Source organism: Amphiprion ocellaris, chromosome 2 (genome assembly GCF_022539595.1).
Source record: "Amphiprion ocellaris isolate individual 3 ecotype Okinawa chromosome 2, ASM2253959v1, whole genome shotgun sequence".
Taxonomy (NCBI): domain Eukaryota; kingdom Metazoa; phylum Chordata; class Actinopteri; family Pomacentridae; genus Amphiprion; species Amphiprion ocellaris.
The window spans coordinates 30,050,678-30,076,027 of NC_072767.1; the positions used below are offsets into that span (position 1 = coordinate 30,050,678).

The following is a 25,350-nucleotide window of genomic DNA, read 5'->3' on the forward strand; positions in this document are numbered from 1 at the left end:
TTTACAAATACATTGCAGAGCAGAGGAGTTATTATAGGGACTTCTTACTGGCTGAGCAAATGAGCTCTGTAACTGACTCTGACCTGTGACCTTACAACAGAGAGTCGTACAGACAGAAAACTATCGCAAACTTCAATTATAGTGAAAAAATGCACACATGATTGATTCTGAGCTGCAATACAATGCCTGCCTTTCTTTCACAATGTAACTCATGTTTGTGTGCAGATATAACATATGTAAGCATGTGTAATTTTTTAATAACTTCCAGACACATTCAAACACTCACCTGTATTAAATTACATTCAACCTGTGGTTAATGAGTGCCGATTGTTCATGCCGCTTGTATGGATGCTGATCTCAATTGTTACTTTTCTCTGCAAAATCCTATTTTGACGCTATCAGTTTCTACTCCATTATACAGGATTAAGTTCATTAGTGCAACTGTCTTCGTGAAATTCATTATCTCAGACAAAAACTGCAAAGTGTCCGGGGTCACTGGGTGAATGGTTTCATCAAGGGCAATCTCTCTCTTCTACATAAAAGGGAAAAAAAAAAAAAAAAAAAAACTACAAAGACTCGGGAAAGTGACCTAAACTGTTTGTCTACAGTTAAAAAAAGAAGAAATTGCACAAATTTGACCCACAATAGAGGTGTGTCAGGAAAATGCCTTTGCTGTCCAAACAGAACATTAGAGCAAAATTGCGGTTTGTCAGTGACCAAACTGACAAAGGAAACGGTTGTTTGGAATAATATGCTCACAAATCAAAGGCAGAGTTGTTTGTCCACTTTGAGAGAAGATATGTTTGGTGCAGACCAAAGGAGGTATGGTGGTGAAAATGTTGTGGTTTGGGGTTGCTACAGAATAGAATAGAATAGAATAGAATAGAATAGAATAGAATAGAATAGAATAGATCAGCTATTTATTGCCATTCTTAAACAACAACAAAGGACAGTAATATGATGGCAGTTTCAGGCCATCTGTCTGAAAGGTAAGTTAAACATTATTGGACTTTTCAAGAGGATGATGTAAAGTATATTCAATAACGAATCATTCAAAAAGAAAAAAAAAACAGTTATAAAACAGCCTAGTTAAAAACTTCTGATATGATACCATTTTAAAGCCCTGTATTCAAGACAACTCCCTTGCAACTGAAAGAGTTTTGTATAGAAGAGTGATCAAGAAGTTCAGCAGGTCGATGTCAAACACTTGTGCACAATAATGCAAAACACCTACAAGAAGTTAATTCTGCTACGGAGGGGAGCAATAGTTTTTAAGTTCATAAAACTGAAAAATCATATTTTCACTGTGGTTGTCAATTACACCATTTTTATCTGCTGAAACTGTCTTAATGAGGATTGAACACCTGCTTGTCGAAATATGTCAAAAAGCCAGCAGTTCATACAGATTGTTTTTTTTTTTTTTTCACATGACTGTATTCACTGACAATCAACTTCAAGTGCCAATCAGGAGTTTCTGCTGTCATCACTAACAAATAAAGTAATATCCTGCTTAGTTCGTGCAGTCCAGTCACACAATACATTAACAAACTAGCCCGCCTGGGCAAACAAAACATAGATCAGACTGAATTTGTCCAACGCCCTGATCAGTCTTGGCTGCAAAAAAAGAATAAATAAAGAGTGTGATCAGCTCTGCAACAATGCTCAGACTGCTGCTTAACCAGTGTGGCTGGAATACAAAAATAGATCAATTTTGATTTTCTGTATTCCAAAGAAAAATTTGTTAAGTTGCTTTGACAAGGACAATGTATCTGGTGGAGCATTTCCAAATATGACTAAATGGAGCACTGCACAAATATTATTCTGGCCTAGACCTCTTCTCAGTGATCCAGTGAGTCAGCGTATTCAATAAAATGACACTTAACTGATTCAGGGAACACGTGTTTGCAGCGAGGGAAGGCTGGAGATTATAGTTTCATCTGGTTTCATTCTGTCAGTCTGTCCATGAAGAGAAATGAATAATTAAAGAATATTTAAAGTTGTAGGACTCACTGAGCAAAAATGCTTAATAGATTTTACACTAGATTCATCTTATGTCTTGTTCGAGCTTTTGTGTCCTTTGAACTGATGAGATCAGCCGCTATATCCCTAAGCTGGACTAATTTAGTCAAGTCTTTATAAAGAAGGATATGACAAAAGCAGGCCTTAACTAGGATGTAAACCTGTGGTATTAAATCCCCGCCTCTCCAGAAAAGAAACAAAGAAAAAGCTGGGCTGCTAATTTTCCTACTCTCCTAATAGGACTCGACTGTTAAATTGCATTAGCAGTTAGCGAGTCCTTTGCCCTTTGTCGTGTTTTCCTCTGTGTCTCCTCCTACTAGTGGTTGTTATGCACCCAGTGTGGCTGCGACGCTCGAGATGTGAAATTGAAAAGCCAGTCATCTGTTTAAATATCCCATTTATTATCACTGGCTAATGAAAACAATCTTTCACTGTTAAATATGAATATGTGAAATTGCATTTAAAAATTCATAAACCATGAAAGCCTGACAAATGTGACATGATAGCTACAGACAGTTGGAGTTAGGTGGAGGGTATCTTTTAGACAATGCTTTTTGACAATATGAAGAGAAAAGGGGTTAAAAGTTATTATCTGGTCTTATATATCCCCTTTAGCATAGAGAAACTGAAATAATCGGCTGAAGAATGGCGCATCTCTCACATATACATGCAAGATTGGTATCATCCATAGTCAAAAGGATCAAATATGATATCTTTTTTTCAGTTGTATTTGTCGGTTGCTGAAGTCATTGTATTGTCTGCTGACCAACAGCTTATTCCAGTTTTTTACAAAGAAGAATTAAGCAAATTTTGGATAGATGGCATTGTAATGACTAACCAATTGGGACTAATTTCTTCTTTTTTTAGATTTTGGCTAAAACCAAATAAAATCACATTAAATAAGCAGTGATAGTCATAATTCAATATTTTAGAGATATTAATCAGGAGTGTACCCAACTTTGTGGTGCAGTTTTGGTTACACACCTCGGGCCAAATGGAACTTTTGTTCTTGTTGTTTTGTCCCATTCCCTTCATCCCTATACAGACCTAAGAGTGCCCAGTCCCAAGAAGCTCAATGAGTGTACACAATCCCACAAAGGCGTGATTGACTGTGACTTGTGAAGTCATCTGCAACAATGGACACGACCGCATATACATAATGCAAACACTGGTAAAAGAGATTCAACATTTCCCCTGCTGGCTCATGGAATTACTTCATCGGGATATCTGAAAACGGTTGTGTGGCACTCAGTGCAGTTTAATGAATGGAGCAGCAGCTGTGACAAAATAATGGCAGCGTGCCACAGATGGCCCCAAGTAGATGAAACACTGTGCCAACAGTTGTGTGGTGGTCTCAGAAGTATTGATTTAAACACTGTGATCATGCTACAGCAGAGATTGCACTGTGATACTGCTGCTCACACTGTATCAGCCTCATAAGAATCAGGTCTCGTGGTAAGAGATCAATAGCTGTGGCCAGATGAGGTTGCAGAGGTCTGCAGTCTGGGTAAACAATCTCATGTTTAAACAGAAGGAGAGATGGGCACAGATACAAAGAGAAAAAAAAAAAAAAACGTACAGGGGGAGGACGTTTGTTTGGGCCAGTTGGGATTTGACCCGATGGCAAGAAAGTTTAACAGAAAACCACAATACTCCCTCAAAATCATTATTGGTTGGAGCCTGAAATACTACAACGGCAAAAAAACTAAACAAAACAAAAAAAAGGTCAAATGCACACTTATGCTTCTGTTTTAGTCCATCCATGGGATGAGTGAATTCCAGGTAAACTGCCAGGGTTTCCAATTCAAAGGTTGACCAGTGGGGCTAGAACTTCACCAAGAACAAGATAAATTCAGTTTGTGATTAAGAATCAGTTTGTAGGAGGACAATTCCAGCACTAATGTACACTAGATGTAATACTCTTCATACTTTGTTCGACTGGGTGGACAATTGTAAAGGACCAGGAGTAGAAACACTGTCAGAGCTTAGGCAGATATTGTAATAATCAGCATCGAAGAGGGCAAGATCAATGTGAGTCTGAGTCCAAACAACTGAAAGCCAATATGATGAACAATTTAGAGACTGCGGGGGCTGTGAAATGGCAGTGACAGTGCCAGCGAAAGTTCTGAAGAATTCAGGTCACAGATTCACATGGCTAGTAAACCATTACTATTTCTCTTTCTCCTGCCAACTATGTTGTTCTCTCTTCCTCTTCCCCTCTAAACCAGTGATATCAGAGAAGCACTCCATATCCAGGCTCAAGCAGCTAAATCAATTTCCTTTAAGCCAGGCCAATCGCAATCACTTGAATGTGATTGCAGCTCTCACAGCAAGGCCACGCATTGCCAAAACGTCTTCCACCCTGTCACTGCTGACTACAGTGCCTGCAAGCTGACATTTATAAAACCACACAGGATTCCGTTTGCAGGTTTGCCCTGGACCTTCCCGACACTTTAAAATTCAAATGCATAATGCATGACATCTACTAATAAGAGATCAGCACTTTTGGATTTATTTTATCTTCCAGACTACTTTGGACAGTGTCAAGTAACATCACAGTTTAAGCTAATTTTCCCCCAGTGCCAAAGTAGTTATTTCAAGTAGAATACAGATTATGCCTGGCTGGCTGCATATTTGCAGCAATGACATACAATGACTGCAGTAGATATAATTTAATTATCAGGGTTCTGAGAATTCATTTTGCATTAATTCTTCAGAGTGCTTTACACAAATTTGCTCCGGACCCTTTTGCAGCAGTTTGAGTTGGATCCAACGTCAGAGTCTGTGAACCTAAGCCCTAACCTTAGCAACTGAGCCATAAGACAAATCTAGCATTCCTATGAATTCAATACATACCTGATAATTCACAGAAAAAAGTTTAATGCTATTGCACAAAGTCATGTGCCATTTATGCCATGATGTGAGGTGTTACAGGAGTGTTCAGTGTGTCCGGTTTTCATGCCTGAGGTCATGAAGCTGTTTTCTTTCGGAATAAGTTTGTGCTTCAAACTTTCTACTTTCCAACTTTTGTCTTGAGCTCTGACTCAACCTGGTTGAGATCTTGAAATTTCAATTAAGTGTCAACAATATCAGCCTTAGCCATACCTTAACATTGTATGATTTACAATAACTACAATTATATCTTACTCCTAACTGCACCTCGTTCATATGATACTGTAGTTGCCATGCAAACATAATGTTTAATATGTGCTTTTTCATGAGCTGTATGGTGAAGGTACACATGAGCAGACTGAGCAACTGTAGTCACTATATATATATATATATATATATATATATATATATATATATATATATATATATATATATATATATATATATATATATATATATAAACAGCCTTTGTGAGAATGAACCAACATTGGAATGGTGGTACCAGTTGTTGCACTGCATTAAATAAATTAGATGCATTTTCAACATACATATAAATGGAATCGGAGTACCTATATTTTTGATGTATTTTATTAATGCATTTTGCTTGACTAAGATGTGATGTTGACAAGAAGGCGTGTGTGGTTAAGAGAGACAGTTAGTGAGTCGGTTATCTTCCAGCAACACCCTGTTTATGTGAGAGCCTCTCTATGTGAATCGCTCATTAAAGCCCAGCAGTGGGTACTGATAAAGAGAATTGGATTACTGTGATTAATACCATGTGTCACTTGTAATGTCTTTAACAGTATGAATCAAAGAGATCCATGCACACATGCTTAAGTATGCACACAGACACACTCACTCATTTACTTTCAAAACTTGTTTCAAAATTTGGTGTTGGACAACAACAAAACTTGTTTCATTCCTTCCAAACAGGCAGCATCTATCGTGAAGGTCAACGCATACTGATAGCCCCCCTTGATGGTTTTTCCTAAATAAAGCACACACTCATCACACAGTCATACACAGTGCCACACACACACACACGCACACACTTATGAGCACATATACTGTCACCCTTGGTGATTAGTCACAGTTTGGTCACCCTAGGGGCTCTACAAGAAACCAGCCACCATGTGAGAATTCTAAACTTAGAAAAGCTGCTTCTGTGTGTGTGCACATTCACATGTCTGTGTGTATGTGCGTGTGCCTGTGGTTTATGTGGGTGTTTGCGGCTATTTGGCAAATCCCAAGTGTTCTGCAGTGTGTACAGGGTCTCCAAATAGGGACATAATAAGAAGAGAAGAACACATACACACAATGAGAGATGTGACAGTAACCTGAAAAGGGAATGTGTGTGTTTGCTACATGGGACAGACCCCTGGCTGAGGCTCTGTCTGGCCCTGAGGCAAAACAGATGTTACTCTATTGCCTCGAACTGCACACACACATCCACACGCAGTGAAATGCTTAGAAATAAATTTATAGATAAGACTTGCAGAAAAGGGGCTGCACAGTGGCGTAGTGGTTAGCACTTTCGCCTTGCAGCAAGAAGGTCCCTGGTTCGCGTCCCGGCTTTCCCGGGATCTTTCTGCATGGAGTTTGCATGTTCTCCCTGTGCATGCGTGGGTTTTCTCCGGGTACTCCGGCTTCCTCCCACAGTCCAAAAATATGCTGAGGTTAATTGATTACTCTAAATTGCCCGTAGGTGTGAATGTGTGAGTGCTTGTTTGTCTTTGTATGTGGCCCTGTGACAGACTGGCGACCTGTCTAGGGTGTCCCCTGCCTTCGCCCGAGTCAGCTGGGATAGACTCCAGCCCCCCCCCCCCCCCCCCCCCCCCCCCCCCCCCCCCGCGACCCTAGTGAGGATTAAGCGGTGTATAGATAATGGATGGATGGATGGACTTGCAGAAAAGAACACACTTCCACCTGTCTATCTATCTATTATCTTTCTACCCCACAATAATATCCATCTCTATGCAGTGTGCCATTTGGAAAGTTTGCAAATCCGCCTGGTATCTCAGGATGTGTGCAGTAAATGGCTCACTACTTAGCGATTAGTTGCTGTTAAACCAGTAGTAGTCTCACTTTGCCAGCCCAGTCTGTAAAATGCAATTATGTGGATGCACTTCACTATCATTCTACTATAGAAGAACAACTGGCTGTGGCTCATTTGTCTTTTTTTTTTAGCACCTCTAACAGTTGTCATTGGTAGGGATAAGCAAAGGATGTAGCTTTGCGTTTCCTCAAAATAGTGACAGATGAAGTTGTTTTTGTGAAACATTTCCATGCAGGGATGTGTACTGTGATTAAAATGGAAAATTCAACAGAAAAAAAAAAAAAAGAATAGGAAAAAAAATGCTAGCAAGACTGCCGTAATGCACAATCCCAATCATCAAAACTTACTCAATTGAGTTTGCTCTGTGAGAATAGTTACAAGACTGGTTGCCGATATCATATATACTTTCATGAATGTGAATGAACTGATAATGTTGTACATTCCTATGTACTGTAAATTTTTATTTTTCCTCTGACCAATACCTTGTACACTATCTGAACTATTCTGCTTCTGTGGACTGGGCTGGATCAGGGGTATCTTTGGACAGTCTCCTGTCTGCTGCAGTGGACCCTTGCTTCTGTGGATCTGATGCTTCAGGTCTGTTCTTGTACTGCTGTTATCAGAGCCTGGGCACCGTCTTTCAGAATGGCCTTTTCTGGCCACTGGTAGGACTTCTTGACATCAGCCACCTCCTCCATCTGCCAGTGATACATCCCATAGAGTCTTCTTTGATATTTTCACCTCGTCATCATCACCAACTGTCCTCTTCTGCCTAAGGTACTCACTTCTTCCAGATGTATACATGATTACTCCCATTTTAATCCTGGATTGTGGCAGTAATACTAATCCTTGCTTTGCTTCTGTTCCATGCTATGGAGTCTCAGGGACCTGGAGTTTAGATGCAACCCATTGTACTTTTGTAGGGGTTTTCACATGTCTGCTCTTCTGCCTTCTGGTAGCATCACTTCTTTAATCCCAATCACCTTCCCTATTTTTGCCACCAAATCGACAACAATTAGCCAGTCTTGATGGCAAACCGATGTAATTGCTGTAGATTGTGGTGAGGTGGAACAGTGAATTGGTGTCTTTTTCATTGCTGGCATACAGCTTAATGTCGTCTAAGTAAAGGAGGTGGCAGATAGTTCACTTTTGAATATGTATCCTTATCTGTAGTGGGTTCAAACCTATGCAGAACAGCAGTGGGGGCAATGTATTGCCTTGATATATGCCAGTCTTTATGGCAACGTGTGCAGTGGCCTCGGTGTTGACTGCTAGTGCTGTTTTCTGCAGCTGCTATGAGTTCTTGATAGTTGTTATCAATGTCTTGTTGGTTTTCTTTATTTACAGGTACTGGCATCCGAATCTGGGTCATTCATTCAGTCAAAGGTTTGATAGTCAGTCCAAGTGGTGCTGAGGTTCTCTATTCACACATTCGGTTGGAGTCATGCAGTTTCCAATGAATGATTCCTTCTAATGAATAAAAAGCATTGGACTACCAGTCGCTTATAAGTCAATGTGGAGATTGTTTTTTCTGTTCATCAATTGTCCCCACATACTAGTACAGTGGAGGGAATCTGTCCATTTGCTGTTTTAGTAGCATTCCAATTCCTTATTCTCTGGTTTCGTCCATTACATCTTGTTCCAGTAGTGCACTTACCATCAGAATGGCCTGGTTCCCTAACACCTAAAGTAAAGCTTATCAATCTGGGTGACATCTAAGCTGGCATCACTTTGGTTACACTTCTCTCCCTCATGTTCCAAAGCAGGCTTGTGCAGCATTAATTTAGGCCTGAGGCTCACCTTGTCCCGAATTCAAACTCCAGTCAGCAGTCAATCTGCTAAACTTACCTCTGACTGACAACAACAGGAGAGTCTTATCCTGGCCTTTCATGCCACAAGGCTCTGAGTTAGAGAACTGTAGTAAAGTCTGAGCTGTGTCTCAGGGGGTTCTTCAAGGTAAACTGCAGGGCCAGTATTTGGTTTTAAATGCTGTCATGAAAACCAGCAGTGCTTCTAGCAGTAAGTTGTAGCTCCGAGAATGTTCAGAGTTTTGAAAATTAAACAATGTCATTAGATGTAAAACAGACAAATAAGAATGACAACATTTTTGCAGCCATGCCAAGTGATTACTCTTATTTTAAGGCTAAGATACTCCATTTTTAGATGATATAAATGAATACTAAGAAAAACAAACAAATAAAGTCAAACCATTAGATCACAAGTCTCTATATCAATATTTTCTATACCAGGGTTTGAAATAAAATTGGATTGCATGTTTTAGGGTCCTGTTAATTGACCTTCATTTTACATAAGCTAAATGGGTAGGATCAATACTAAAATCATGTATTTTCTATAGTAGTGGACTTAAAGCAGACTTTCATGAAGTAAATGCACTAATGCATATATTTAACATAACATAAGTTTCTTTTTTAATAATTTTTTTAAACAAATCATTTATTGGCTTTTTAATCATCTCTTCTCTTTTTTTGTCATGTAAACACCTTAGGCACACCACTGCATTTTGTTGAATAATTAACACAGTTTGAAAATGTTTTCTTTCACAGAATTCTGTGTTTACTACAGACCATCTAAGCTGAGGCCTAACTGGTGAAATCAGGTTATAGATTGAACGCAGAGGTCGCCTAGGCAAGGGCGAGAAGCTGGGTCAGCAGCGGTTAAAGTGTGTCAATAAATGTATGATGGTGGAAAGGTCTCCCTGGGGCAGTAAATGAAATGCTCCTCCGCTTTCATTTCTCCATCAGAGAAGCCATGGACACACCACCTTCCTCAAGCACACACACACAAACAACTTGTCAACACTATGACCAGTTCACGACTCCCATGAGGTCTGCTATGAACCTGCAAGGCCAGCGCTTATAGATCTCTACCCCAGTTCTCTCCACTGAAACTCAAACACACACCTACACAAACTCAGTGAACACACACACTAATTGGTACCTAATATCTCTAGGAGGAGTTTCTCCTATTTGCTGGTTAGAACTACAGTGCTGTGCAAGTGCTTTAGACAATTTCAGTACTTTGATTCTTGTCTATCACAGTGCTGTCAGGAAAACATCTCATCGGATTCACCGAACAGCATGACAGCAAGATACAGCCGTAATTTTCAGTGACAAGATGAACAAGGAGTTGTGCAACAGTTTGTAAGGCCCTTGCAGAGCCCCGATCTCAACATGGAGTCGGCCTGGGATCACATGAAGAGACAAAAGTAATTGAGCTAGCTTTAACTGCTTCTCCGGTGTGCCTGGAACAATTTATCCACCAAATACCTTGAAAACTGGGCAAAAGTACTTTCAAGAGCACTGTCATTTCACAGTATCTGGAACATTTTGTTGATGAAATGTCCAAAAAATGAACCAACACACATGGATGTTTAGTCAGAACCCCTTTGGCATCACTTTTTAACACACTTGGTCCCCCTTTACCATGGTTTTTAACACGTAGGGCAGTGCAATTTCTTGCCAACTGAGGTAGTATAAGGACCAACGAAGCTGCTTTACAGAGGAGAAGGGGTAGTAGTGGAATCGGTCGCTGAGGAGATTGGGGTTTGTGTCCCTTTGACAGACCATTGTTGCCTTTTTCAGTTGCTATTTGGTTAGGATAAAGCAGCTTAAGTCACTTGGATAGATCACGGTTTGAATTCAAATAGACCACATGTTAGAAGTCAAACTTTGCCCATCTGCAACAAGCTTCTCCTCCACTTTCTTGGTTACCACGGTGACAGATCTTTATCCATGCACTATATGATTTGCTGCCTGAAAAGGAGCAGCAGAAAGCATTGGGCTGCAGTCTTATGACATCTATTAGGAGGTCTACAGATGTCTGTCAATTACGGTAAAGATTAAAATCTGACGCCCAAGACATCTGTCCAAGCATCTGTATGCGACAACTTCAAATATAAAGACACTGCTGATTGTAACTGATAAAATATATAGTATGCAATTTGAATGAACTCCAGATATTCAGTACGACTCAATATAGATGACCTGTATTTGAAAACTGGTCATGAGTCAGAATTTTTTGAAACAATTAGGGCAAAGTCAGGAATTCTGCATATTATAGCAAAACTACTATACAGATTTGGCATTCCATGATATTTGCAGTAGTTTATTCTGCTCAGATTTTGCTTTTTATTCATTTATTTTGCTTTTGACTTTTCATGGTTATTGTCATTGTTGTGAAACACATTTAAATCCATAATGTATGCCATCCCAATTGAAGTGTACCAAACGGAAGACGGAGACTAACAGATCATTTGCATTCTAAAAAGTAATCAAGGCAGATCCATCAAATTCAAATGACAGCCACATAGAGTGAGCAGGGGAGACAAAAATATGAAATGAGATATGTAGAAAGAGAGAGAGAGAGGGGAGAGAGAGTGCTGATTAATAGAAGGTGTGTAATGAAGATCGATGTTGGTGTAAACACAAGTAGCTGAGGCCCCGCAGTGCCGTCGTGATGGAAGGGGAAACAGAATTATTAATAATTATGTGTATTAATATTAATGATTAAGTTGTTGATATTAATGGTTACTTCTTTAATTAGCAGCAGTAGGACGCAATATGCTGGGGATTCATTTTACACATGCAAATCAAGCTATGAGCCTGCAATGATGACAATGCACCTCTCTCCTTTGCTCTCAGTAATTTATTTTTTTTTAAAAATTGTCTGTTTTTCAAAAAAGACAGATGAAAGACATCCTCTATGAGAGCTTAATCAACTCTAAAAAAAAAAAAAAAAGTCTAGCTAGACAGAAAGTGAGTCCAGCACTCTATAAGGATGCTTGCATAGAGTTTATGAGGTGTCATACACAAACACAACTTTCTGTTTTCTTTAATTACATTTATTGATGACTTGTGTTAAGTGTATTGACTAAGCTTTCAAATCGTCCCTATCAGTACACTGAGAATATGTAAATTGATGATCGTTGGCTTTTGAAAATACTCTAATGCCAATAAATAATTCAGCTGCATTCAATTGAATTAAAAAGACAAAGAAAGAGAGTGCAAGAATGAACAGCAATGCATGAGGGACATGGAGAGAAACAACAAGATCTTCTTCCACCTTCCTCGTATTCTTTTATCTTTCATATTGTTCTATTATTTCCATCGGGAAAAACAAATGAATACACGGCAAGTGGTGAGTGCGGCAGCAGGGAGAAAAGAGAAGGCTGACCTTTGAGAGGATTATGGGATTTGTTTTAGAACAAAGCGAGAAGGTAATATGGCAGATGGATTCTGTAAAATAGACTATTTGGCAGTGAGAAGCCGATATTCCAATGAGAGAAACAGAGTGGCAGGCAGAAACAAGAGGAACTGAAGAAATGTTAAGGTTTCTGGATAGCAGTTCACTAGAAGCCCCAGAGATGAACGACTCTGACTATCAGAGTACAGAGTAGTTTCTCATTTAAGGGAGGTTTGCGATTGGTGGAGCCATTTGATGGATTATATATTTAAAATCAATATTATAATGGTTGCATGGGGCCTTTCGCTCCTAAAAGTTTATTATTGAAATCAGTTGGATCAGCTTTACCAACACATGCTTGGATAAGTTTTAGTTTGACATCAACAAAAAAGTAAAACTATTGCAAGGAAATATAATGGCATGTCAGAAAAGCAGCACAAAAGACATTATGCCTTTTTGTTGTTGTAAAACTGTCACATTTGGAAATACTGGATAATACATCAGTAGCTTCAGCCCATATCACTTAAATGCCTGAGAGAGCAAGTGGTAAACAATGATGAGAGGGTGGAGGAGACAAACATAGACAGGAGGGAACTTGAAAAATAATGAAAACGATACAAGGCGCGAGAAGAAATGCTCTCAGTAAATGTCAGATATTCTTCATCGTCCACTTACCATCTGCTAGCCAAAACCTGCTCATCTCTCACGCTTTCCCAAAACAAATTTAAAAAAAAAAAAAAAAAAAAAACACGCCCACACACTCTGCACAGAAACACACATCATAATTAAGCTAAAATGCGATTGCGGATTTAAGTAGATTGGGTGCAACTGCACTAACCAGTGGTTTTGGCACAGCAAATTAGAATGCTAATCTATTTCATGGCTGATGTCAATAGTTTTAAATATAAACCACTTGTTGCAACTCTGAGTATTTTCCTATGAACAATGACCTGAAGTTAAAAAGGCCCTAATGCTGGCCTCATGCATGGCACAAGTCACAAAAATTGTAGTTTATTTTGCTTTCTACAGCAATGCATTTCTGATACGACCTCCAAAACTGATCATATTTATTAACTATCAGATTGTATGCCTTATAGGACAGCAGCTTCATTATTGCAGATTAGACACTAAATTTTACGCAGACTATAACTTCCTTATTAAAACAAACAAAAAAAAAAACCATAACACAGGTATGGTAGCAGAGAAGTCTCCGGCTTTTTAAAACACTATTAATGGCAAATATTTATTATATGTCTGTGATGAGACATGAACTCCAGTGTCCTGCACAAAAGTCAAATGCAGTACATGACTGTCCACCACCCCGATCTCCACATCCTTCATTTTCATTGAGAACATCCTACTTTCTGTCTTGACATCGAAAGCTGCCACTGGACACAAATAATAATAATAATAATAAAAACACAACTAGCTGACTTTTAACATTTTCTGTAGACCAAATCAATGACAACTTTTAAAATGACAAGACACGTAGACACTGTTTATCCCTTTCACACTTTAACATGGCCTCATGCTTTTCCTCCCTCCCCTCCCTCCCTCCCTCCCTCCCTCCCTCCCTGCCCGCCTGGTGTCTCAGCAAGACGCTCCTATCTGACCTCTAAAAAATATGGCGACGGCAGATTTGTGGCTCATGCTGATAACCAATCAGATGGCTTTTGTCGTGCGGGGCGGACAACCCCCATCGAGTCTTAAATCACATTTTCTCTTCATCGTTTTCTCCCTCGGTCTCTCTGTCTTCTTTATTGCTTGTTGGCGATGGTTTTATTTGGTGCCGGCAGATAGTATGGTGAGTTTCTCAGTGGACTGCAGAAAGGCTTGACAGCCCGAGAACAGATCAAAAGCCAGACTCACCGGGATCAAACCAGCGAGTGGAAAAGAATGAGGCGGTTATCTAAAATTAAGACTTTAAAAAGCACCATCACACAGATGGACAGATGCTCAGAGATAAGACCGGTCCACTCCCCTACATATGTAGTTTGCAGTGATCAGAACTGTTGCGCACCACATACTTTGATCCTGCTGCTACACATGTCCATCTGCTGCACTAGCCCCATTACACACAAGCAGGCAGGCAGGCAGGCGGGCACATACACTCACAAACACATACACTTATGTTCAAACATGCACTCACATAGAGGCACAAGCCAAAGCTTTGATCAATAAATAACACTGTCACAGGGGGTTCTGCACATGGGTATCTACTCCTGCCATTTCCAACGAGGTGTCTAGTAATGGCTTGATGTGGAGGGACGTGATCTCTGTTCGCTCCTCGACACATCTCTCTATCTGCCCCCTGCCTATATACCCAGCTAATCAGCTTAAATCTAACCTCTAAACAATCACATGGCCCCTCTGACACCTGCCATGCCAACAGTCATATTAGCGCAGGGCTGTGTGGAAGACACAACCACAAAGCTGACCTAAACTGAATGTGCCCAGGAAGCCAGCTTTGTGAACAGTCATATTGATATTCCAATCAAATTCATTTTTCAGGCTTAAAATTCAGCATATTTTAGAGGGGAAAAAAAAATAAAAAAAATCTCTGCGGTTGAACTCTTCACTGCTCAGCCACCAGCTAGCGCCTGTGAGTAAGGCTGAACTTGAACTTAAGGGTTCAAAAGCCAAAAATGCACAACTGCCCGAGGAGAGGAAACTGTGATGTAAGCAATTTTATTATTAGTTTTAAAATTAGGACATTTTGTGTAGCACACATACCATCTAACATTCTGGAGATTGCCCACTGGCTCCTGTAAACCTGGATCAGTGAAGTGGCTACAAATAACAGTTGGCTGGGTCTTTCCAGGGGTCCCTTTTGTAACAGATGAAAATAAAAACACCATTAATGAGTTTGTGAAAAGAGTTTCATTGTCCCGCATTGATCAAAATGTAGATTCTGAGCCATTTTCCTCCTTTATTGAAAGATTGGTCATTACAAAGGCCAGTGGATTTTTGGAACAGAAGAACTGTAAAACAAACGTATAATCCATTTAAAAAGAAAGAAAATAGGACTATTAGCTGCCTCTTACAAACCAGTATCAATTACAGAAACCTCACTGGTACACTATCTTGCAATTTGCACAAAACACATAGATTTTTAATTTTTTACCAGACAGGGCAAATAAAAGCAGACACAAAACATGCAAAGGAAAACAATTAGTCTGAAACCTCATACGGACTCAAAACACCTGGGTAATGTCGATACGAAATGCAAAACCCTGCAAATGCATCCAGATGGTTTTCAGAACTGTTACTTATTTTCCAAAAATACATTTTCCTTTCTAGCATATTTGATGCTTGTTTGAAAGTTTAGCTGTATGAGCTTTCAGACATTACAAGGCAGATTCTGGCAGTTAGATAAGTGGAAGCAGAAGGAGATCAAAGCTCAAAAGTAATTCTAATGCTTACGTATTTTGCATTCATAAAACACATTCTGCAGTTCAGTTAGTGTATTTAGTAGAATTAGTAGTATAGAAAATATTCACTCCAGTTAGCATATACTGTATTAGTATTTTTTAGTAATTGTATATTTTATGTCATAGGTTAGGAGCAAAGCAATGAAGGCGAAAGAAGTTAATCAAGCTGTACACTGTGCGAAAGAATATGAAGGAGAAGCATTTGTTAGTTCATAGTGTGTCAGGGACAGAAAACATGCACATGCAGGAATATAGTGCAGCTCCTGGTTTCATTTGATCACATCCGAGTGGAATTTGCCATCTGTTTCTATTGTTGAACCATGACCACAATGGCTCTTAAACTTCTACCAAGTGGTTTCAAACACTTAAAACTTCAACATAAGCTCAGTTAAAGCTTAATTAGTTTTTTTAGCAATTCAAACTACAGATTATTAATTTCTACAGGTCTAATTGTGTCATTGGAAATAATAGGTTGATATAAGAATCCTAAGTCCACTTAGTAGCCCTTTCCAAGGCATCCAGCCATGTGATCACATGGTTTTCATCTGCAAATAGTTTGCTTAGGTGTCGCAATGACTGACCTTTTGCAAGCTTGGTCGCTGTTCTGATTTCACCGATTATTTGACTGAATAATACTACCTTTAAGCCAACATGAAGTAGCAACGCTAGAAAGTGGATCTTCTAATGGGATTTTGTCAAAACTTCAACATTAATTCAATTAACTCTGCTCATTGTTGCATTTCCGTGTCCTCAAATCTTACATATGCATGTACAGGCCATTGCTACCAACACCAGTACCAACACAATTTTGTTGTAATTTAACTATTGCCAGTATGTCTTTAGAAACAAATGACTGAATGAAACCAGCAACAATTGCTTGACTGATCCCTTTTAGGACTCATCTTTTCAAAGAGTTTGTACTGGAAGCACACAGTGGCATCAGTAACCATGAAACATGCATATTATTGTGTGTCCAATGGTGGGTTGAGGCAAGGTGCAGTAGCTGTGGCTACAGACGCCTGGCGCTGTGAAGCATACCCAGATGGTTGTCTGTTGTCCCAGCCCCAGCCAGATTAATCCAATCCCTGACGCATCGGCAGAGCTGCTGTAAACCTTGCATTGCCAACCCCGCTTTTGCCAGATCACCATTAGCATAGCATAGCTTCCATTAGCATTGCTGCCCACTCACTGAATAAGTTATTATGCCAACAACATGGAGCCAAATGAGCAGGACAAAAACAAACTGTGCAATTTCAGACAGGGAGAACCTCACAATCAGGAGAATATTACAACATAATGACTGGACAAAGCCGAAATAAAGCAGAGTGGCTCCCTAATGGTAGACATAGTCCTCAACTAGAAGATAACTTGTTATTAACTTGTTTCAACGCATATCTGTTAACGGATATTTGCACAAACAGATCTGTAATGTAGCTGGTATTTAGTCTTATTCCTGCAGTCATTATGCTATGTTTACATAGCATTACACACTCAGGACTGCAGATTATCTCAAGGACTGAATGTTAACACCATCATGAATTCTCATCAAGGGTGAAACAGCATTCAGGCCATTGCAGGACAGAAACTTCCACTGTGATACTGACTGATTATAATATACAGTATGTACTGGAATTTAATAGAAAATCCCATTCCAACCACTAATCTTGAAAAATACATTTGTAATTAAATTATCATGTTAAATATTGGACCACAATGACTGAAGCAGACTGCATTCTAATCAAACTGCATATTTGGGCCAATTTCACACCCATTTGAGATCATATAGTCTAACTCTTTTTGTCTGAGGTTTGCCTGAATTGGGTATTTTATTATGGCAAAAGGCAAAACATTGAGACTTTGAATAGGTCAGACATTATCTTGCAATTTATCTTACTGGCTTCCTGTTTATGCCTTGATGCAATATTTAATTTAAAAAAAAAACAAAAAAAACAGATACAGTTCAGAAATCTTTCATTCTTTCTTCTCAGTAAGAGTGGGATTTTCACAGAAGGCGGAACAGAGAAACATTTCAGCAAATGGTATAACATATCTCAATGCAGCCTGTCCACTGATCAAAGCTCTCTCTACCCTAAAATAACAGATGAAATGTGTGAGCCTCTCTTGGCAAATTTCCAGGAGGGAAAATCCAAACAGCGGCGGAAATGTCTGCTGATGATACATTTGAACATGCTTAAACTCACACATACTGGAGAGCCTGCTGACAATTAATGTCTCGAGTGCAAAAATAGAAACACAATGTCTACAATAAGTGTTTTGGAACACAACATAGCTCAGGAGAGCTGATCAGCAAGCTTTGGGCTTTTAACATGTATCAAGCGTAGAAACGACTGAGTAAAATTACACATAATCCAGTGAGAGACATCAGTAGCCTTGCGGTATTGTCAAGGTTTTTTCAGGTGAAGATCAGCCTTTCATCTTGTAGTGTCTTTACTAATTAGAATACACAAGCTTGAGGCTGATTTTCTGCTTTTAGTCCCTCAGGTACCTGCATATGATGTTGCCCAAACTCTGAAAGCTTTAGCTCCATATTTCTGCATCTTTGAAAATGTATCGTTTCTTTGGAGCATCTACAAAACAGATTGTCTTTAAACGTAAGCACATTGCAAAATATCTGTATCATTAGGATTGTACATGTAATTGCACAGAATAAAATGAAATATCCTAAGCTTGTTAGAAAAGTAGAGTCAGCCACACTACAGCACCCCACAACCCAGATAGAATTAAGGGCCTTGCTCAAGGACCCAACAGTGGCAGCTTGGCAGTTACAGGGGTTTGAACCCTTGACCTTCTGATCAGTAGCCCAAAGCCGCCACCACCACCGTGGTTAATGGGAAGCTTGGGGCGAGCGAGGCACGGAGAAAGAGTCACTAATAGGAATAGCAACGTTTGGACTGGGAGTAATCATCGCAAACTGATGGAGACTCAAATGAAGCACTTTGTTTAAGGGCTAGATGCTTTCCGTGAGTTTCTGAACAAGCTGTGTCAGGGGTACTTGCAAGAAACCGTGCAGGGGCGGAGGGAAGTGAAAAAGGAAAGATGGCACAGAGGCACAGAAAGAATAATGAACCTAAATCATTGGGGTATTTGTTTCAGGGAGAAAGAAATTAATAAGCATGGAAATAATAGTCCTCAACACTTAGCCAGTAGGACAAAAACTAACGGGAAAGGGAAAGCCCAATTACTGTGGAGGGTGAGAGGGAAAGAAGATATATGAGAGTGAGAAAGGGAGGGAGAGAGAGTAATATTTGGAAAGGGTAAACATTAGGGATAATGCCTGTGTGAGAGGAAATGCTCCTCAAACAAACACACACACTCCTAATTTGGATATAATTAAAGCCATGCTAGCTGGATCTGATATATGTGGGTGTTTGTGTGTGTGTCATGCTGAAAAAGAACAAGTATGCAGTCTGTGAAAGTCCTCGGCAGTTGGACCATCAGGGGACATTGAATCACTCCACTGATCACAGAGATACTTATAAACCTAATGTTTGTTTGAGCCTGTATCATAAAGGTGCCCCTTATTTGTGTTTTTTTTTCTCTGGTTACTTTTACATTAATCATAGAGCTCACAAAGTCATTACAAATCCACAAGCACAACACCTTCATAACTCTACAGGGACAAATTTTGAATTTTTCTGAAAGAATAATATTAATACAATTCATATAAATCAATTGTTTTTTGTAACATTTACATCCTGCTTGTTGTTTCTTTTTCCTGCACAGTCTTTTCTAAAGCCAGAATTTATTTATTTTTTTAGATGTGTGCTGAAAGCAAGGCAGAGTTAGGGAGCAGTGCCGTGCAGAGAAATGGATATTTTACTGGCCAGGTATATCTTAAAACAATCAGAGGCTTGATGAATTGGCTGAATGGCTGATGTATGGCTGGAATGGAAGGGGTATTTGGAGAAGGTTTGAGTCAGGGAAATGCACCTCATCAATCAGCATGATTAAAGGTTTTGGCTGGGCTGAAACAAACTCAACACTGCGAGGACCTGGCCTTAAAGACACAGTCTGCTTTTTATAAGTCCAACAGCCAAGCCTTGTGGAAGTACCGGTCTCATACGTTGGCACTCTTTTGTGTCTTTGTGTTTGTCAGAATACCTCTGTGCAGGATGGAGCATCACATCTATACCTACCTCATCACTCAATATGATTTTTTATGTTATATCCATTGGGAACAGCAGTGAGGATATAGAGGTGTTAAGGAGAAGATAGACCTTTACATGAAAATACTACAATATCTTCTAGCACCCTTCAGAGTGGTGCAATTTTTCTCTTGTTTGAGTATGAGTGGTGCATCCAGGTGATAGAGCACTTAGCTTCTCAAGTAGTTAAAGTGTTGAGTAGAACAAAACCGACTCCAGAGCAGACTGTGCGATAACAAACCAAGGACGAGTAAGATAACACGGACTATAAATACTTGCCACTTTTAATAACGACACTTTGACGGCATTATACCATGTGTTTCATTAACACTTAATCTGCTCACAGGAGAAACTCCTAATTCATTAAACACACACAAGCCCCCTACACACACACTTGACAGTACCATATATATACGTGCCCCATGGCCAAATCCATTGTAGCCAAGGCCCTTAACCAATAAATACAGCTTCGCGTCAGCAGCTCTACATATTTAAAGCCACTAATGGCTTCCTGCAAAGTGCTCACTCTCGCACACAGGCCCACTAAGCCAAGGAGAAAAAATCGCTGGTGTGAGAATGCTGAGTTCTATCAGCAGAGCAGCAAGTGAACAGGTGCTGCAATGGCTGCTTGGGTAAGGTCAACCACAAGTCTTAAACAACAGAAGCAAACCTGCAGCTTGAGAACCTGGCTGAGAGGCATTTGAAAGTGGATAATAGCAGATTGTTCATCTTAATACATGTTAATAAAATCTATGCTGCTTACTGGTTTTATAGTTAGATAGTATAGGCATGTTTAATACTGTGTGTACTACTGTAATGCCTTAATATTCCGATTGACGTTAACCCATTCTTTCCCTATGTCATGCAATGCCAACCCTAGTCTTAAAATCTAGGATTTTAGAAAACTGGCAGATGGACTAATGGGAAAGGTGTTTCCAGACCCAAAGTCTGAAAGCTGTTATTAAACTCAAGTGTGTCCAGCCAAGTACTCTTCAGTCCATTACAAAATGTGATTTAGTGTTAGGTAAGATGAAATAATTGAATTAGTGATGGATCATCATGGCACATTACAGTCCTGTCTCCCAAAAAATGCATTCCGATATAACTGAATTGCATTCTCAAATATGTTCTGAGGAAAATTGCGCTGGATTACATTTGTTTGTGACATATCATAAAGATGTTTTTAATCAACATATCTTATTGTTTTTATAAGTTTACAATTGCTCCTTTCAATCAAATAATCATATGTTAGATAAAGTCACTTAGGTAGCCTCAAAAATAGAGGTTAGGCTTCCAACATATCATACAAAGGTTACATTTCAATCCAAAGTGCAATATTTTCCTCTATTTAACCAAGTAACTTTGGTGCCTTAACATTAACTAAGCTTTGTGAAAGTGTCAGTCTAAACATAAGCACCTGGTTTTGGTGTCTACACCGAAACAAAAAAGTGAGTATAAACCAACATTAAACATGACTGAAAAATTTAACTTAAATCTCAGAATATCGGTCCCACGTGTGATACAAACCAGTTTTGGTCTCCTCATGCCTTTGTAAGCTTAGCCTGCCCTACTATGTCACAGTCAAAGTATAAATGAGAATGACATTTATTGGTATTGAAAAAATTTGTGAGGAGATATTTACACATTAATATTACATTATCAGGTAAAATACATCATCTATTGGTGTGTTTGTGTAGCTAATATGTGAATGTGACAATGTGGTGCAGTTTCGCTCAGCTTAATGGGAGAAAGTGGGGCAGAGCAAGTCAGGTAATAGTGCCAGGGCAGGCTGATTGTCATAGCTGTGGTGCATTGGCTATTCAGTCTGCCGACTTTAATGTAGTAGGACGTGGAGCTGCCATTCTGAACCAAACCACGAGGCACAGGAGACCAACCTGAATAAGGTTTTTAGAAGAGTGGCTTTTGTTCCGAGGAGAAACTGCGTGCATTCCAGCAGGAGCACACATTATGGCGATCATTACTTGAGTTAAATGTGTGGTTGGCAGCAATAGAGTCTGTGCTTCAGGTTTTTCCACCTGTGTGTGTCGGTGCTTGGGGAAGCCCATGGTAGCAGCCTCATACATCAGTGGACAAACACTTTTGTATATTTCACATGATGAGCATTTACTATTCTTAATGAGACAATGAACCATCATCCAGTTATCAAGTTATTCTAAATGGCTGATGACGTTGATAGGACATGTTTCTTCCACATGTCCAAATATGGTTAGAATTTGTATTTTATTCTTTTGCATGGTATCCAAACAAAAATAGCAATATAATGTTGAGGAAAATCTTCTATTGTCTATGATAGAATTTGCACCCACTCGCAAACAACTTGTTAGGATGTGTATTTTTAGCAGTGAAGCTACTTACTCAACTCGCTGCATGTACTTGCTAAAAACTGGATGACTGACTGGAAAGCCCAGTGGTTATAAGTCCTACACCTACTCTTTCCCTGTCACTCTCACACACACACACAATCCATCACATGTTTGGTAAGGTAAAGTCGTATGCTTTTGTCCATTGCCAGGGGGGTAAACACAAACACGTAGAGTCTAATCTGAGAGCAAACAGCAGTGCCTCATGTTAACCAGCAGGGATATAGTTTCCCTCAACACTATGAGGCCTGCAGCAGTTAAGGGCTTGCACATCAGAGAGAGAGAGAGAGAGAGAAGAAAAAAAAAAAAACAGGAGAGAGGGAGATGGAGAGAAATAACCAGTTCAAGAAACTGGGGATCTCACCACGTCAAAGACCATTTAAAGTCAGAAAATGTGACAGTTGTTTCATCAGGATTCGCCAGGATTTTCCCCAAAACAATCCTGGTTGTTAAGTTACCAGTAAGATTTTTTGATCAGTCTTTTAATCATTCCATCAATGACTTCATTAGAAAGGCTGAAAACTCTAAATTATTTCATTTCTACTTTCTAAATTGGTTCTTTTTAAACTGCTCTGGATTTATTTCTGATCAAACAACAAATACAACAATCCCTGTCGCCTCTCCAAGCTTATTTGGTGGCTGTTTGACTGTGGATGCAAACTTCAGCTGCATAACCATCTATTGCTGTTATTGGAATATAGAAAATGTCATGTGTAAATTGAGTATTAACTGGCTCAGAAATTTGCACTGTTGCCTCACAACAGGAAGTTCCAGGATTTGGATCTCAACATAGAACACATGCAGGCTTTGGTCTGTGGATCTATGAGATGCCCAAAGCTGTGTGCATCAGTGTGTGCAGAGCATGTGTATGCATGTGCTAATCCTGCACACTATGATAGCCTCCAGCCCGCTCATGACATGGGATGGAATAAGTGGGTATTAAAAAGGCATACATGATTGGTAACTGCAGATGATGGAGCCCTTTCTTTAAAATCGACTTTGTGGTTTTGGCACCGCTTGAAGGTTGCTGAGGGGGTTGTCCATCCAGTCTCTCAATGACTGACTGTAAAATCTCTAAGACACATGAACCGCAATCTCTCAGCTGGCATCTATGGCTGGGAAAATTCTACTCCGTTTAAGTTTTTATCACCTGATTTCTAGCTGTCAGGAAATTCAATAATAGTCTTCCATCAGATTGTATGTAAGAAAGCAACAGGCTGCTCACTGGTGTTCGGTATTTGCAATGCAAACAAATAAATATAAGTCTTGTAAAGGGGATCAGAGACTGAATATTTGAGAGAACACAGAGGCAAAGCAGACCACCTGCAGACAATATTAATATGTGATTCATGTTCTATTTCTGCTCTCCTCAAAGATTCACCCATAAGCATCTATGCTTATTCTTCAAATGCACAAGCAAAAATATATTAATGCACATGTGTGCGCAGCCAAACTGTATTTAAGTTTGAGTGAAAGGCGGATATTGCTCTGTATCTTTATTCTGGTATAGTTTAATCAGAGCAACCAAAACAACATGGAAATGAAGTCGGTTTCTTCTATTCAAACAAATGACAGCATAATCTCATTTAGCACAGGCATAGGATAGAAGCAGTGAACCTTTGTTTCCATCACGTCGCAATATATACCTGCCTTCTGGGTATGGCAGTGACATCCATATGCAGGGGAAAAGGAATTACGAATTAGGTTGATGAGAAGAGATACGATAAGAGGAGGCAGAAAACTGAGACGAGAACGAAAACAGAAGGGACTGAAAATCTGAGACACTGCTTTGATAGATTAAAGGCCACTAAATGTAAGAAAGGATGTAGAGAGGCTGGATGCACAATAGCATGGTTACCAGGAATATTCAGCCCTGCAATCGATATAGGAACAGCAAATAAACATTGTGATGTTGAAACACTTGTGTATTGATGTGCTATGCTGTGTTGATATCCAACAAAATGCAATGAAGAACATCACAAAGATGAGATATAAATAATTCTTGTTTGTCATAATCCACAAATTCAGCATGGACATTAACAACATCAGAGTGTACTGACTATGCCTTTGACCTGCCTCATATAACAACAAAACAAAAGAGGAACAATCTTTTAAAAAAAAATCACCTCAAGGGAACCTTAAGTCCAGTATTTGGAAATACTGTGATCAGCAAAGTACTGAGAGAAGATATGATCTGTAGATACTAATATGAACCAAATAAGTGCAAAAACCAATGAATCCAAGTGAGGAGCTCAGACTTCAATTAAGGAACCAACTTTCTAGTTTTCTAGAACCACTTTTCTAGAACCATTGTTCAAATGAGTAGGAGAAGAAGATAGGAAACAAGAAAACCTCCGCTTTTCCTCCCAATCAAAATATTTGACTCTTGGCGAAATAAAAGATGCAAAATAACTGACACTCATCTTTGGATCTAACATGCACATTGAGCTATGCTTTCTGGAATATGATCAGCAGTAGTACATGATGTAACAAAAAAAAAAAAAAAGAGATTCATTGTAACCAGCAGAAAGAAAGAAAGGGAAGAAATAAAGAGAGAAAAGGGCAAAAGAAAGAGGAAAAAGAAAAATACAGATAGAAAGGAAGAAAGAAAGATTTGATTCAAGTCTTAGCTTCCATGCTAAGCTAATGGAATTGCCAATAAAGATGGCAAAAAATAATTTTAAAAAAGTAGAAAAAGAACAACAGAATAACATGACAGCAATGATTGTGCATCATACAATGAGCAGGTTCCTTACCTAGGACGCCCAGCCGGTAGTTGACAGTTATGACAATCACATTTCCATAGCTGGCCAGGATGCTGCCATCAAACATATTCCCAGTTCCTTCCATGTAGGAGCCCCCGTGGATGAAAACCATCACCGGTTTGGGGCTTCCACTCTCCCTAATGTCTGGAGGAGAGGGGAGGAAGAGGAGGAGGTGGAAGAGGCAGAAGGACTGATTAGATGACAGATTGAAGGTGACAGCCAGAGATGCAATTTCAATACTTTAGGGGGCTTTGGCCACCTCTTTAATTTTATTTTTTTCTGAGTAATCTCAGGAGCACTGGCTTTTCAACGTGAAGACCTTGTTAGTTTTGGGCATCAAACCATTCATCTTCCTACATGAAGGCATGACATGTTTGTGGTGATTGGAAAAATGTTGCTTTATTTATTTATTAACCTATTTTAGAATCCGTATAGGTG

The 25,350-nt window shown here is 39.4% G+C and overlaps 1 protein-coding gene across 4 annotated transcripts in view; it reads right to left on the reverse strand.

The window, feature by feature from the left end:
- nlgn1 (neuroligin 1) overlaps positions 1-25,350 on the reverse strand; it is a 427,486-nt gene that overhangs the window by 169,799 nt on the left and 232,337 nt on the right. For all 4 annotated transcript variants that reach the window (XM_055005278.1, XM_055005275.1, XM_055005286.1 and 1 more), the window contains one exon: positions 24,904-25,056. In XM_055005278.1, the coding sequence (XP_054861253.1) occupies positions 24,904-25,056 (153 nt within the window). The remainder of the gene's footprint in view (positions 1-24,903; positions 25,057-25,350) is intronic.